Source organism: Microchirus variegatus, assembly GCF_963457635.1.
Source record: "Microchirus variegatus genome assembly, chromosome: 22".
Taxonomy (NCBI): Eukaryota; Metazoa; Chordata; class Actinopteri; order Pleuronectiformes; family Soleidae; genus Microchirus; species Microchirus variegatus.
The window spans coordinates 20,095,818-20,110,817 of NC_139823.1; the positions used below are offsets into that span (position 1 = coordinate 20,095,818).

Consider the following 15,000-nt stretch of genomic DNA (forward strand, 5'->3'; position numbering starts at 1 on the left):
AGTAGTGAAAATAAAGTGACTTATTAGTTTGAGTAAATGTGTAGATGATATTTCTGTTGTAACATATTCTGTAAACATGTAACAAACTTTCACATGTGTAACTACTCTAATCTAATCTGTCTATATAATCTATATAATCCACTCTAATCTAATCTCATAAATATTGAGGTACAGCAGTTGAAGCTATGATACAATGTAAACAATGTAATAATTATTACATGTAAACAATGTAATAATGATGATGATGATGATGATGATGTGAACAGAGCCAAGACTTCATGAGATGACCTGAACGTTAATCTCTGTGTGCGTGTGCGTGTGTGTGTGTGTGTGCGTGTGTGTGTTGCAGACTGATCACACAGCTGTGTTTCATTTAGACGGGGAACACCACACTACTCCCTACAGACTCACTGTGTGTGTGTGTGTGTGTGTGGTTCATACACACACACACACACACACACGATCATGTGATGTTTTCTCATGTTGTTCAGCCAATCAGAGCTCAGCTCAAACCTGAATATTTGAATATTGAATAATTTTTACTGTTTTACTGATGTCATATATTTATATTTATTCATGTGTTCGTTTGTTGTAAACATGTTTCAGTCCAGTAGATGGCGTGAGAATATCACCTCAGTCTTCTGCAATAATATCGTGATATAGTGACTTAAATATCGAGATAATATCGTCACTTAAAAATCGTGATAATATCGTATTGTGACATAAATATCGTGATAATACTGAACTTAAATATCGTGATAATATCGTTACTTAAATATCAAGATAATATTGTCACATAAATATCGTGATAATATCGCAACTTAATTATCGTGATAATATCGTTACTTAAATATCAAGATAATATTGTCACATAAATATCGTGACAATATCGTAACTTAAATATCAAGATAATATTGTATTGACTTAAATATCGTGATAATATCGCAACTTAATTATCGTGATAATATCGCAACTTAAATATCGTGACCTAAATATTGTGATAATATCGCAACTTAAATATCATGACTTAAATATCTTGATAATATCGCAACTTAAATATCGTGACTTAAATATCTTGATAATATCGCAACTTAAATATCGTGACTTAAATATCTTGATAATATCGCAACTTAAATATCGTGACTTAAATGTCGTGACTTAAATATCGTGACTTAAATATCATGATAATATCGCAACTTAAATATCATGACTTAAATATCGTGACTTTAATATCTTGATAATATCGTATCGTGACTTAAACATCATGACAATATCGTTACTTAAATATCGTGATAATATTGTCACATAAATATCGTGATAATATCGTAACTTAAATATCGTGATAATATCGTTACTTAAATATTGTGATATCGTATTGTGACCTAAATATCGTGATAATATCGTAACTTAAATATCGTGACTTAACTATCGTGATAATATTGTGACTTAAATATCGTGATAATATCGTTACTTAAATATTGTGATATCGTATTGTGACCTAAATATCGTGATAATATCGTGACTTAAATATCGTGACTTGAATATCGTGATTGTGACATAAAAACTGTGATAATATGATGATAATCGTCCCCTTTAGAATTTAAAACCCTAAACCATTTGTTTGTTTGTTTGTTTACTCCTGTTGTTTAGAATATTGACTAAAATAACTGTGTGTGTGTGTGTGTGTGTGTGTGTGTGTGTGTGTGTGTGTACAGTTGTCCGGTGGCTGTGAGTTAGTGGTGGTGTTGTTAGATTTCTCCACCAGCGCAGCAGGAGAGCTGAGCGTTCGCTGTGGTCAGACGGTGGAGCTGGTGGAGCGCTCTGCAGACAGACCCGGGTGGTGTCTGGCCAGAACCACAGACCAAACTCCACAGCAGGTGAGGATGAACAAATCAAACGCACCCACGTGTATCAGCCATCAGCTCGTGTGACGCTTGTTTCTCACCTGCAGGAGGGTTTACTGCCCATGAGCGCCCTCTGTCTGTCACACTCCCACAGTGCAGCAGATATGGAGGGGCTGGTCCCGCCCTCCAGCACCTCCTCCACCTGCACCACCACCTCCTCCTCCTGTAACTCCTCCTCCACCACCACCTCCTCCTCCTGTAACTCCTCCTCCGCGGCGAGCGCCGGCAAAGGTGAGTGCGCTCCGTGACCTCTGCTGCTGCAGCACTTCCTGTCGGCTCCATGTCACTTCCTGTTTAAACAGAGGGAACTTTAAACATCCTCAGCTCACTGTGTCTAACCCTACTTCCTGTGTTTTACTGTCTGATAAATATTTAAACTCATGTAACATAAACACAGACCAAAGTCACTCACTCTGCCACACCAAAGTCACTCACTCTCTCACACCAAAGTCACTCACTCTCTCACACCAAAGTCACTCACTCTCCCACACCAAAGTCACTCACTCTCCCACACCAAAGTCACTCACTCTCTCACACCAAAGTCACTCACTCTCCCACACCAAAGTCACTCACTCTCCCACACAAAAGTCACTCACTCTGCCACACCAAAGTCACTCACTCTCCCACACCAAAGTCACTCACTCTCCCACCAAAAGTGAGTGACTTTGGTGTGCCAGAGTGAGTGACTTTGGTGTGAGAGTGTGAGTGACTTTGGTGTGGCAGAGTGAGTGGTACAACAGCCTTGGAATGAAGAAACACAATCTCACTTTTAAACTGTAATCTGGTTTGTCAAGATGTCTCTCTCACACACACACACTCACACACAGTTTCATGGTTGAACTATGACCTGAGTTTACGTTCAGACTCAAACCATCTGCACTTTAACATCCTGACTGTGTGTGTGTGTGTGTGTGTGTGGCGACCTCCTTCAGAGTAAAATAGTCTCTTTTTTTTTGTTTTATTTTGTTTTATAAAATGACATTTTCCATATTTCTTTAATTTTATCTCATTAGTGAAATATTGATAATATATAAATATATTATTTTGAATCATCTTAAATCTTTTTCCAAATATAGAATGATAATATAAAGGAGTTGTAAACCACACCCACACACGTATGACCCCGCCTGTTTCCTTTGGCCCCGCCCCCTCGTCCTCCTGACTCCTGAGTGGTTTTGACTCAGTGTCGTGAAGAGAGAGAGAGAACTCGTCTCTACCTCTCTCTCTCTCTCTCCCTCTGTCTCTCTCTCTCTCTCTCTCTCTCTCTCTCTCTCTCTCTCTCTCTCTCTCTCTCTCTCTCTCTCTCTCTCTCTCTCTCTCTCTCTCTCTCTCTCTCTGTCATTAATTACTTTATTGAATGGATTGAAAAAATAAAAACATGCGACGGTGCAGCACAGGTGCATGCTGGGATTGTTCTGCTGTGAGGAGGTGGATTATAAGAGAGGGAGAGGACGAGCGAGGTTGGTATTGATATGACAGAGTGAGAGAGAGAGTGTGAGTGTGTGTGTGTGTGTGTGTGTGTGTGTGTGTGTGTGTGTGTGTGTGTGTGTGTGTGTGCGTGTTAATGAGTGATGAACAATGTGACTCTCTCTCTCTCTACCATAACACACACATGTAGAGTGTATGGAATGTTAATGTGTGTGTGTGTTAAACAGGACCTGCAGGTTTTCAGTTCACTTTATTAGGCACACCCAACACACACACACACACACATTAGCTAAAACAGGCTAGATTTAAAAAAGTTAGCCAAAAGATAGTTAGCTGAGGTCCGCTTCAAAATAGAAGATAGCTTAAATCTAGCCTTAGCACAGCTAAAGGTTAGCATAGAAAAGTAAACTGTAGTTAAACGTTAAATTTGGGTAAAAAAGGTAAAAGTCTCGGGTTAAGTTTTAGCTCAAAACCTGTGAGAAATGTTTACGTTAAATCTTTCACGTTTACGTTAAATCTTCCGTATGTTTACGTTAAATCTTCCGTATGTTTACGTTAAATTTTCCGTATGTTTACGATAAATCTTTCACGTTTACGTTAAATCTTCCGTATGTTTACGTAAAATCTTCTGTATGTTTACGTTAAATCTTCTGTATGTTTACGTTAAATCTTCCGTATGTTTACGTTGTTAAATCTTCCGTACGTTTACGTTAAATCTTCCGTATGTTTACGTTGTTAAATCTTCCGTACGTTTACGTTAAATCTTCCGTATGTTTACGTTGTTAAATCTTCCGTACGTTTACGTTAAATCTTCCGTATGTTTACGTTGTTAAATCTTCTGTACGTTTACGTTAAATCTTCCGTATGTTTACGTTGTTAAATCTTCCGTACGTTTACGTTAAATCTTCCGTATGTTTACGTTGTTAAATCTTCCGTACGTTTACGTTAAATCTTCCGTATGTTTACGTTGTTAAATCTTCCGTACGTTTACGTTAAATCTTCCGTACGTTTACGTTAAATCTTCCGTACGTTTACGTTAAATCTTCCGTACGTTTACGTTAAATCTCTTACGTTTGTCCAGACTGTGCGGGAATGTTCGTCTCTGACGCTCCAGGACCTCACGCTCAGTCCAGCGGTGGTGAGTTCACTGGACTTTCCCACCTTCCTGACAGGTCAGTGAAAGCATCACGCGTCACTCACCCCTCCCCCTTCTGTTTCCTCAGGTGTCTCCTCCCCCAGCGCGTGTGGAGTGGGCGGGGCTCCAGGGGGCGCTGCAGGCTCTCCGGGAACCAAACGCAGCGGCTCAGGGACAGGAAACACTCTGAAGGTCAGTCCTGAGGATGATGATGATGATGATGATGATGAGGATGATGGTGGTGATGATGATGGTGATGATGACGATGACGAAGGCTAACCCTGTTATCATTGGTCACAGCGTTGGTTGACGAGTCCTGTTCGACGGCTGAGTCAAGGTAAAGCTGACGGACAGAAGAAACCGCCAATCAGAGCCAGGAGGCGGGACAACAGGCCAGAGTTAACCACACCCCTCACTGTCAATGCCCAGGCGGTACGTTAGCATGAACACACACACACACACACACACACGTGTGACAGACATGTGCTTCACTTCACAACTGTGTGTGTATGTGTGTGTGTGTGTGCAGAAAGTGAGGAAGGAGGAGGCGGGGCAGAGTGGAGGGGAGGAGGAGCCAGAAGAAGAAAGCCACACCCCTCTGCCTCCACCCATGCAGATCATCAAAGACCCAAACAACCCAGAGGTACAGAAGGGGGCGGGGCAGGGGGAGGGGCTTCAATGTAAAGATAAATCCACAGATGCTGATCATTTATATGTATTTATATCTATATATTTATATATTTATATATTTATATTTATGTGTGTTTTGTTTCCTCAGGCTTTGGATTCAGATCAAGGTTCAAATGAATCTGACACTGAGCAGAGAAACAAAGCTCTGAGAGGACGCATGTGAGACACACACACACACACACTGAGACACACACACACACACACACACACACAGAGACACACACAAACTGAGACACACACACACTGAGACACACACACACACAGAGACACACACACACTGAGACACACACACACACATACATTGAGACACACACACACACACACACACACAGACACATGTAGATATATAAATTAAACTGTGTGTGTGTGTAGGTTTGTGGTGAATGAAATGGTCCAATCAGAGAAGGACTACGTTAAAGACCTGGCTGTGATCGTAGAGGTGAGACCCTGAAGCTCCGCCCACCTGACGCACACAGTTTTGTTGTGGCTGTAATACAACCTGTAACCTGTAGGGGGCAATAAGAGAACGTGTGTGTGTGTGTGTGTGTGTGTGTGTGTGTGTGTGTGTGTGTGTGTGTGTGTGTGTGTGTGTGTGTGTGTGTGTGTGTCTCAGGGCTTCATGTCCAGGTTAGAGGTCAGAGGAATCCCTGAGGACATGAGAGGAAAAGACAAGATGGTTTTTGGAAACATTCAACAGATCTATGACTGGCACAGAGAGTAAGATCAACCTTTATCATTTAAATAAACACACACACACACACAGTGTGACCTCTGACCTCCATGTTTCAGTTTCTTCCTGGTGGAGTTAGATCGATGCGTTCAGAATCACGACCTCCTCGCCGACCTCTTCATCAGACACGTGAGTGTGACATCATCATCATCATCATCTTCATCACCACAGCTGGTCGCCATGACAACCTGACACAACATAAACAAACACAACATAAACAAAGCATCACTTCCTGTCAGGACCAGTGAACGATGATGTCATTCAGTGACGCATTTCCTGTGTGTGTTTGTGTGTGTGTGTGTGTCACTGTGTGTGTGTGTGTGTGTGTCACTGCGTGTGTGTGTGTGTGTGTGTGTGTGTGTAGGAGCGGCGGCTGCACATGTACGTTGTTTACTGTCAGAACAAACCTAAGTCAGAGTTCATCGTCATCGAGTACGAGACTTTCTTTGAGGTAAAGCTTTTATTTTTATATCTATAATAATGTGTTTTATGTTTAGAAGTTTTATTTTTAATAACTTTAATTTCTTTGGAGGAAACTTTTAGTATTTTTAAAAACCTTTAGCTATGTTTTGGCCATTTTAGGTGACATTTTACAACTTTTAGCTAACCTTTAGTTATCCTTTAGCTAACCTATGTTTTAGCTAACCTTTAGCTAACCTATGTTTTAGCTAACCTTTAGCTAACCTATGTTTTAGCTAACCTTTAGCTAACCTATGTTTTAGCTAACCTTTAGCTAACCTATGTTTTAGCTAACCTTTAGCTAACCTATGTTTTAGCTAACCTTTAGCTAACCTTTAGCTATCCTTTAGCTAACCTATGTTTTAGCTATCCTTTAGCTAACCTATGTTTTAGCTAACCTTTTTTAGTGGGAAACGTTCTTGTATTCTTGTTTGTAGCTTTAGGATTTGTTTAGTTTAAACTGCTTTTTGAAGAAGATTTTAACTGATTTGTGTAACTTTTAAACATTTTGTCCAACTTTGAGTTTGGTTATTTTTCTTTTAACTCGAACAAAGCCTCTGTCTGTCTGTCTGTCTGTCTGTCTGTCTGTGTGTGTGTGTGTGTGTGTGTGTGTCTGTCTGTGTGTGTGTGTGTCTGTCTTCAGGAGATCCAGCATGAGATCAGCTGCAGAATGTCCATCAGTGATTATTTGATCAAACCGATCCAGAGAATCACAAAGTACCAGCTGCTGTTAAAGGTCAGTGACCTTTAACCTCTGCTTCATGACACACATCAGTGTTTCAGGATCTTCATCATCATCTCCTCCTCTTCTCCTCTTCCTCCTCCTCTTCCTCTTCTGTCTCTCAGGACTTTCTCAAGTACACGTCTAAAGCAGGACTGGACTGTGAGGAAGTGGAGGTGAGTCTGGAAACCCTGTGCTGTGATTGGCTGCTGCTCAGATGACTGACTGTGTGTGTGTGTGTGTGTGTGTGTGTGTGTGTGTGTGTGTGTGTGTGTGTGTGTGTGTGTGTCTACAGAAAGCCTCGGACCTCATGTCCTTGGTCCCAAAACGCTGCAACGACATGATGAACCTTGGACGTTTGCAGGGATACGAGGTACGACTGACGTGAACTGTGCCTTTAACACCTGTGACCTTTGACCTTTGACCTGTGGTCTAGGAGAAGCTCCTCCTACACACACTTGACCACAACATACAAACATTTGTTGACAGTATTTTATTGTTTATTGATTTGATTTGAATTGTTTTTATTGAACTACTTTTACCTGCGTTATCCTTAGCATTCATAAATAGCTAAAAATGTTTTGCTAAAACAGGTTAGCCAAGTAAGCTGAGGTAAGCATTAAAAAGTTAGCCAAAAGTAAGTTAGCTGAGGTTAGGTTTAAAGAGTTAGCCAAAAGTAAGTTAGCTGAGGTTAGGTTTAAAGAGTTAGCCAAAAGTAAGTTAGCCGAGGTTAGGTTTAAAGAGTTAGCCAAAAGTAAGTTAGCTGAGGTTAGGTTTAAAGAGTTAGCCAAAAGTAAGTTAGCCGAGGTTAGCTTTAAAAAGTTAGCCAAAAGTAAGTTAGCCGAGGTTAGCTTTAAAAAGTTAGCCAAAAGTAAGTTAGCTGAGGTAAGCTTTAAAAAGTTAGCCAAAAGTAAGTTAGCTGAGGTTAGGTTTAAGAGTTAGCCAAAAGTAAGTTAGCTGAGGTTAGCTTTAAGAAGTTAGCCAGAAGATAGTTAGCTGAGGTTAGCTTTAAAAAGTTAGCCAAAAGTAAGTTAGCTGAGGTTAGCTTTAAGAAGTTAGCCAGATGATAGTTAGCTGAGGTTAGGTTTAAAGAGTTAGCCAGAAGATAATTAGCTGAGGTTAGGTTTAAAGAGTTAGCCAAAAGTAAGTTAGCTGAGGTTAGCTTTAAAAAGTTAGCCAAAAGTAAGTTAGCTGAGGTTAGCTTTAAAAAGTTAGCCAGAAGATAGTTAGCTGAGGTTAGGTTTAAAGAGTTAGCCAAAAGTAAGTTAGCTGAGGTTAGCTTTAAAAAGTTAGCCAGAAGATAAGTAGCTGAGGTTAGCTTTAAAAGAGAAGATCGCTTAAAGCTAGCCTTAGCACAGCTCACGGTTAGCATAAGGTTAAGGTTAAATTTTAGCTCAAAACCTGTGAGAAATGTAAATATTTGTCTACTGTTTACGTTAAATGAACTGTGTGACCTTTGACCTCTGACCTGTGTGACGTCCAGGGTAAGCTAACGTCTCAGGGGAAGCTCCTGCAGCAGGAAACCTTCTGTGTGTGGGAGCAGGACGGCGGCGTTTTGTCTCGCAGTAAAGAACGTCGCGTCTTCCTCTTCGAGCAGATCGTCATCTTCAGCGAACTCCTGCGCAAAGGCTCCAACAATCCTGGATATCAGTTCAAGAACAGCATCAAGGTCAGAGTCAGGGTCTGGATTAAACCTGGATTAAACCTGGATTAAACCTGGATTAAACTTAAGTTTATCTGTGATGTCACGTGTCCTCAGGTCACGTACCTGGACATGCAGGACAGCGTGGACGGTGACCCGTGTAAGTTCCTGTTGTGGTCTCGAGGTTCGGCCGAGCGCTTCACGCTGCAGGCGTCGACCGCCGCCATCAAGATGACCTGGGTGGAGACCATCGCCGCCCTGCTGGACGCACAGAACGACTTCCTGTCAGGTGACGACGTCCTTGAGTCCTCCTGGAATATCCTGGAAGACTTTTGCATTCTCATGAACATCCTTGAACTTCTCTGAAACAGAAAATCTCCCTGATTTACCTGAAATCATCCATGAATTTCCCTTGAATCAGTTAAATCTTCCTTAAAATCTTTGTATAATCTTCACAAATCTTAAATCTTTAAGAAAGATTCCCTGAAACTTTCATAAATCTTTGATTTGTTTCTTCCGTCATCTTCAAATCATCCTCAAATCTTCTTTAGATCATCCTTAAAAACGTCTTTGAATCCTTGTTGAATCTTCCCTTAAAATCTGCCTTGAAGTTTTCAGAAATCATCTTTGAATTCTCCTTAAATCTTACAGAAATCTACCTTTTTCAAATCGTCTTAATCTCCCTGAAAAATCTTCCTTAAATCATCTTTAATTCTTCCCACAATCTTCTCAAAAATATTTTGAAATCAGTGAATTAGGACCTTGAATCACCTTGAATCACTGACCTGATTTCCTCTGGTTCCAGCTCTCCAGTCTCCGATCGAGTACCAGAGGAAAGAGGGCGGGATCTCTGTGACCCGCCCACTGTCGTCAGGGCGACCGCCGTCGGTCCCGCCCACGCCGAACGGCCACGCCCCTCAGGCTCCGGCCGACAGCGATCAGGACGATCAGGTGCGTATTCTCGCCGCCGCTGTGACTCACGCCCTTTTCCCGGCGAACGCGTCGATGACATCACACTCTCTGTCCAATCAGGAGCTGGTCAGGGTTCTTCAGGACTTTGTGGCCGTTCGTGAAGACGAGATCTCAGTGTTCAGAGGAGAGAGAGTTCAGATCCTCGCTTCAAATCAACAAGGACAGAGTTTAGTTTATAGACCAGCAAACAGTGACTCACCTGCTGCAGAGGGATGGGTGTCACGCTGTGTGCTACACACACACTGACACACACACTGACACACACTGACACACACACTACACACACTGACACACACTATATATATACACAACACTACACACACACTGACACACAACACTACACACACTCACACACACACTACACACACTGACACACACTATATATATACACAACACTACACACACACTGACACACAACACTACACACACTGACACACAATAATATATACACAACACTGACACACACACTGACACACAATATATACACACACACTGACACAATATATACACACACACTGACACACACAATATATACACAACACTAACACACACACTGACTCACACTACACACAACACTACACACACACTGACACACAATAATATATACACAACACTGACACACAACACTACACACACACTGACACACAACACTACACACACACTGACACACAATAATACACACACTGACACACAATAATATATACACAACACTGACACACAACACTACACACACTGACACACAACACTACACACACACTCACACACAACACTACACACACACTGACACACAATAATATATACACAATACACAAACAATATATACACAACACTACACACACACTGACACACACACACCACACACACTCACACTACAGACACACTGACACACTGACACACACACAACACTACACACACACTGACACACAATAATATATACACAATACACAAACAATATATACACAACACTACACACACACTGACACACACACACCACACACACTCACACTACAGACACACTGACACACTGACACACACTGACTCACACTACACACACTCACACTACAGACACACTGACACTACACACACTGACACACTCACACACTGACTACACACTGACACACACACACTGTGCAAAACAACAGGGTCTCTTATTCATCACGTGAAGGGGGCGGAGCCTAAAGGTGGTGACATCACTCATCTGGACATGACTTCCTGTTGCACTGCCGCCTTTATTCTGAAACAGGAAGTAGAAACACTTTTTTCCTTTGTATTTACTTGTTAGCATAAACAACAGCATGTGGCGCCCTCTACAGGCCGCAGCGCTCATTACACTCACCTTTGTCTGAATTATTTATTACAGAGTCATAATATATACATATACATACATACATATATATATATATATATACTTTTAACTTATTACAGACAGTATATTCATGATGTATATTATATGATATTATTATTATTATTATTTTTTACAGATTAACAGCCACAAACCAAAGGATGTTTGATGACGTCACAGGAAACTTCATTTCTGAGATTATTTCAGGGTTTTTAATCCAGATTATTCATCGTTTCCTTGGTAAAAAAACAGAAAATATATCAAAGTCACAACTTTAGGCTCCGCCCACTCTCCCACACACACACACACACACACACACACACACACACACCTTCAGCAGCAGGTACTGTTAAACTCCTCCCACCTCGTCCGATCAGACGACCCCGTTTTCAGGTCTTGTCGCCGAGCAACCGGCCCCGCCCCTTCCCGCGATGACATCACAAACTGTTTTCCTGTGGGTCACATGATCACATCGGCCTGTGGGGAGCTGACGTTGCCGTTGCCGTAGCAACAAGAGACAAAAAGAAAGAGAAGAAGAAGAAGAAGAAGATGATCTTCATCCTGTGAATAGTGTGAATAAACTGACTGACACACTCACACACACACTCGCACACATGCACACACACACACATGCACACACACACACACCAGTGCAACGACGATGAAGATAATTAAGAATAGAATCTGTTTTTTCACCTCAGTAGAGAAAAAAGAGAGAAAGTGTTTGTTATGTAAATGTCTGTGTGTGTGTGTGCGCGTGTGTGTATGTGTGCGTGAGTGTGTGTGTGCATGTGTGTGTTTTTCCACGGACAGTAAGTTGGTGGTGAAAGCGTTGTCATGACGAATTGTGTTTACGGCGATGGCCGTTTTTTTTTTTTTTTTTTGTGAACCAGAGCTGACCCCGCCCCCCTGCCCCGCCCCCCCACAACAAACCCCTCCCCCTCCCACACTGTTACCATAGCAACGGGCAGTGGTTTGGATATTCAGATTATGCATTTTATCCTGTTTGTGTAAATAGACTCGTCTGATTGTGGACACTGAACACGTCCGTCCCCCTATCTGTCCCCCCGTCCCCCTGTCCGTCCCCCTATCTGCCCCCCTGTCCGTCAGACAGCAGCAGCAGCAGCGCCACCTACTGTGACCATTTGTTTCTACTAAAACCACACACTTCTCTCTCTCTGGTGCCAAGCTCAGACAACACCGCGGTCCTTAAGAAGTCACGTTACAGACGTGTCCAGTAGAGGGCGACACACGCGCCGGCACCGCCGCCTTTCTCATGCGCTACCACACAAGATGGACTCCTGTACTTCCTGTCAACACGTCTCATTATTTGGCAGGAACACAGTCACGTATCATCTGCGTAACGAGAAATCCTCGTTTAAAAAACTCTCGGTCGATAAGTTAGCGATTAGCTGTTGCGGCCGTGTGACAAAAAACTAAATGAACACGTTAATACTTTCACAAACGTGATTTAGAAAAATGGAAGCTAGCACTTTTTCCTCCAGGGGGCAGCATTTGCCGTCTACGAAATGATGGTAAACATCTTGTGTGATAGCAGCGGATCGTCCCGGTCGTCTTAAAACACGTAAACACGTCGCAAAAACTAGCGAAGTGTCGCCGGCGCGTGTTCAACTCTGACGCTGCGTTCATGTCACGTGGAAACTGTCGTGATTTTCCAACGTTTACACGTCACAAAAAACGGGAATCGGTCCAACGCACCGCGAAGGCAGCACGTTTTAGGCGGGAAAAAAAAAGTGGAAATAAACGCGACTTTGTTCCACTTCAGTTAGCGCGTCGTCGTACGTCGTCGTGTTCCGATGTTAGTGAACTACGAAGGACACAAGATGGCGACTGTGCACTTTAAAGTCTGACATTATAGTCTTAAAGTTGTAGTACAAAGTGTTTAAGGTGGAATGTGGTGCTCTATGGTGGATTTAAGGTGGAATATTGTGCATTAGAGAGGGTTTAAGGTGGAATTCAGTGCACTGTGATGGTTTAGAGGGTAAGAAACGTTCCAGGTTTAAAGGACCGAGAGTTTTAGAAAGAAAGTGTTGAACTGTGCAGGTTTCAGAGTGTTTACGGGGAAATAAACACAATAAAGGGGTGAAAATGCTACGTCGTGCTCTGCAGACGACGTAGCATAAAGTTTAAAGTCATAAAGTCGTGGACTGTGGCAGGTCACGCGTGGACAACGGTGTCGGTGCTGTTTGAGACCTAGCCTTGTTGACAAAGGGCAAAACTCAACTAACCAATCAAACAGTGTTATTTGTACAGAACTAACAGCTGCTAACAGTTGCTAACAGACTGCTAACAGCTGCTAACATACTGCTAACAGACTGCTAACAGCTGCTAACAGACTGCTAACAGCTGCTAACAGACTGCTAACAGCTGCTAACAGACTGCTTACAGCTGCTAACAGACTGCTAACAGACTGCTAACAGCTGGTAACAGCTGCTAACAGACTGCTAACAGCTGCTAACAGACTGCTAACAGCTGCTAACAGACTGCTAACAGACTGCTAACAGCTGGTAACAGACTGCTAACAGCTGCTTACAGCTGCTAACAGACTGCTAACAGCTGCTAACAGACTGCTAACAGACTGCTAACAGCTGCTAACAGCTGCTAACAGCTGCTAACAGACTGCTAACAGCTGCTAACAGACTGCTAACAGACTGCTAACAGCTGCTAACAGCTGCTAACAGACTGCTAACAGCTGCTAACAGACTGCTAACAGCTGCTAACAGCTCTCTGTTGTTGTTTGTAATAAACTTCATTTTTCATCCAAAACCACGTTGTTTGCGATGTTTGTTCTTGTTTGTGTAGAAAAAGAAGTTGATGATGTATTTGTACAGAAAACGTCTTTGTTTCATTTCTCTGATCATTAACTGCGACAGAAACACTTTCTACGACAAACTGTGTTTACGCTTTATTTTTCACACGATTGAGAAAAAAACAGCAAACAGAAAAATAAAGAATTAGTCAGATTTTCTACAAACGTCTGTTTTTTCTTTTTCTATGAAAATCTTTTGTCTGAGTAACATTCTTTAAAAACGCATTCTAGAGGAAAGTACCTCGGAAATATTCATTATTAGGGTTTTAAGTGTAATAAAGTGCTCTAAAGAGTAGTTTAAGTATAATATAGTGCTCTAAAGAGTAGTTTAAGTATAATATAGTGCTCTAAAGAGTAGTTTAAGTATAATATAGTGCTCTAAAGAGTAGTTTAAGTGTAATAAAGTGCTCTAAAGAGTAGTTTAAGTGTAATAAAGTGCTCTAAAGAGTAGTTTAAGTATAATATAGTGCTCTAAAGAGTAGTTTAAGTATAATAAAGTGCTCTAAAGAGTAGTTTAAGTATAATATAGTGCTCTAAAGAGTAGTTTAAGTGTAATATAGTGCTCTAAAGAGTAGTTTAAGTGTAATAAAGTGATCTAAAGAGTAGTTTAAGTATAATATAGTGCTCTAAAGAGTAGTTTAAGTGTAATAAAGTGATCTAAAGAGTAGTTTAAGTGTAATAAAGTGCTCTAAAGAGTAGTTTAAGTGTAATAAAGTGATCTAAAGAGTAGTTTAAGTGTAATAAAGTGATCTAAAGAGTAGTTTAAGTGTAATAAAGTGCTCTAAAGAGTAGTTTAAGTATAATATAGTGCTCTAAAGAGTAGTTTAAGTGTAATATAGTGCTCTAAAGAGTAGTTTAAGTGTAATAAAGTGCTCTAAAGAGTAGTTTAAGTGTAATAAAGTGCTCTAAAGAGTAGTTTAAGTGTAATATAGTGCTCTAAAGAGTAGTTTAAGTGTAATAAAGTGCTCTAAAGAGTAGTTTAAGTGTAATAAAGTGCTCTAAAGAGTAGTTTAAGTGTAATATAGTGCTCTAAAGAGTAGTTTAAGTGTAATAAAGTGCTCTAAAGAGTAGTTGAAGTGGTATAAAGTGATCTAAAGAGTAGTTTAAGTGTAATATAGTGCTCTAAAGAGTAGTTTAAGTGTAATAT

At 41.2% G+C, this 15,000-nt stretch overlaps 1 protein-coding gene across 1 annotated transcript in view; it reads left to right on the forward strand.

Moving 5' to 3' along the window:
• Positions 1 to 9,927, forward strand: part of LOC310943282 (kalirin-like) — a gene marked incomplete at both ends in the record, with an annotated part of 31,799 nt that extends 21,872 nt beyond the window's left edge. Inside the window, 18 exons of the mRNA XM_083908814.1 lie at positions 1,716 to 1,877; positions 1,952 to 2,135; positions 4,414 to 4,470; positions 4,556 to 4,659; positions 4,768 to 4,899; positions 4,997 to 5,110; positions 5,246 to 5,316; positions 5,530 to 5,596; positions 5,771 to 5,874; positions 5,947 to 6,016; positions 6,252 to 6,338; positions 6,990 to 7,082; positions 7,193 to 7,243; positions 7,363 to 7,440; positions 8,551 to 8,736; positions 8,827 to 8,998; positions 9,515 to 9,660; positions 9,742 to 9,927. Of these exons, the coding sequence (XP_083764940.1) occupies positions 1,716 to 1,877; positions 1,952 to 2,135; positions 4,414 to 4,470; positions 4,556 to 4,659; positions 4,768 to 4,899; positions 4,997 to 5,110; positions 5,246 to 5,316; positions 5,530 to 5,596; positions 5,771 to 5,874; positions 5,947 to 6,016; positions 6,252 to 6,338; positions 6,990 to 7,082; positions 7,193 to 7,243; positions 7,363 to 7,440; positions 8,551 to 8,736; positions 8,827 to 8,998; positions 9,515 to 9,660; positions 9,742 to 9,927 (2,064 nt within the window). The remainder of the gene's footprint in view (positions 1 to 1,715; positions 1,878 to 1,951; positions 2,136 to 4,413; positions 4,471 to 4,555; positions 4,660 to 4,767; positions 4,900 to 4,996; positions 5,111 to 5,245; positions 5,317 to 5,529; positions 5,597 to 5,770; positions 5,875 to 5,946; positions 6,017 to 6,251; positions 6,339 to 6,989; positions 7,083 to 7,192; positions 7,244 to 7,362; positions 7,441 to 8,550; positions 8,737 to 8,826; positions 8,999 to 9,514; positions 9,661 to 9,741) is intronic.
• Between the last annotated feature and the right edge of the window lie 5,073 nt (positions 9,928 to 15,000).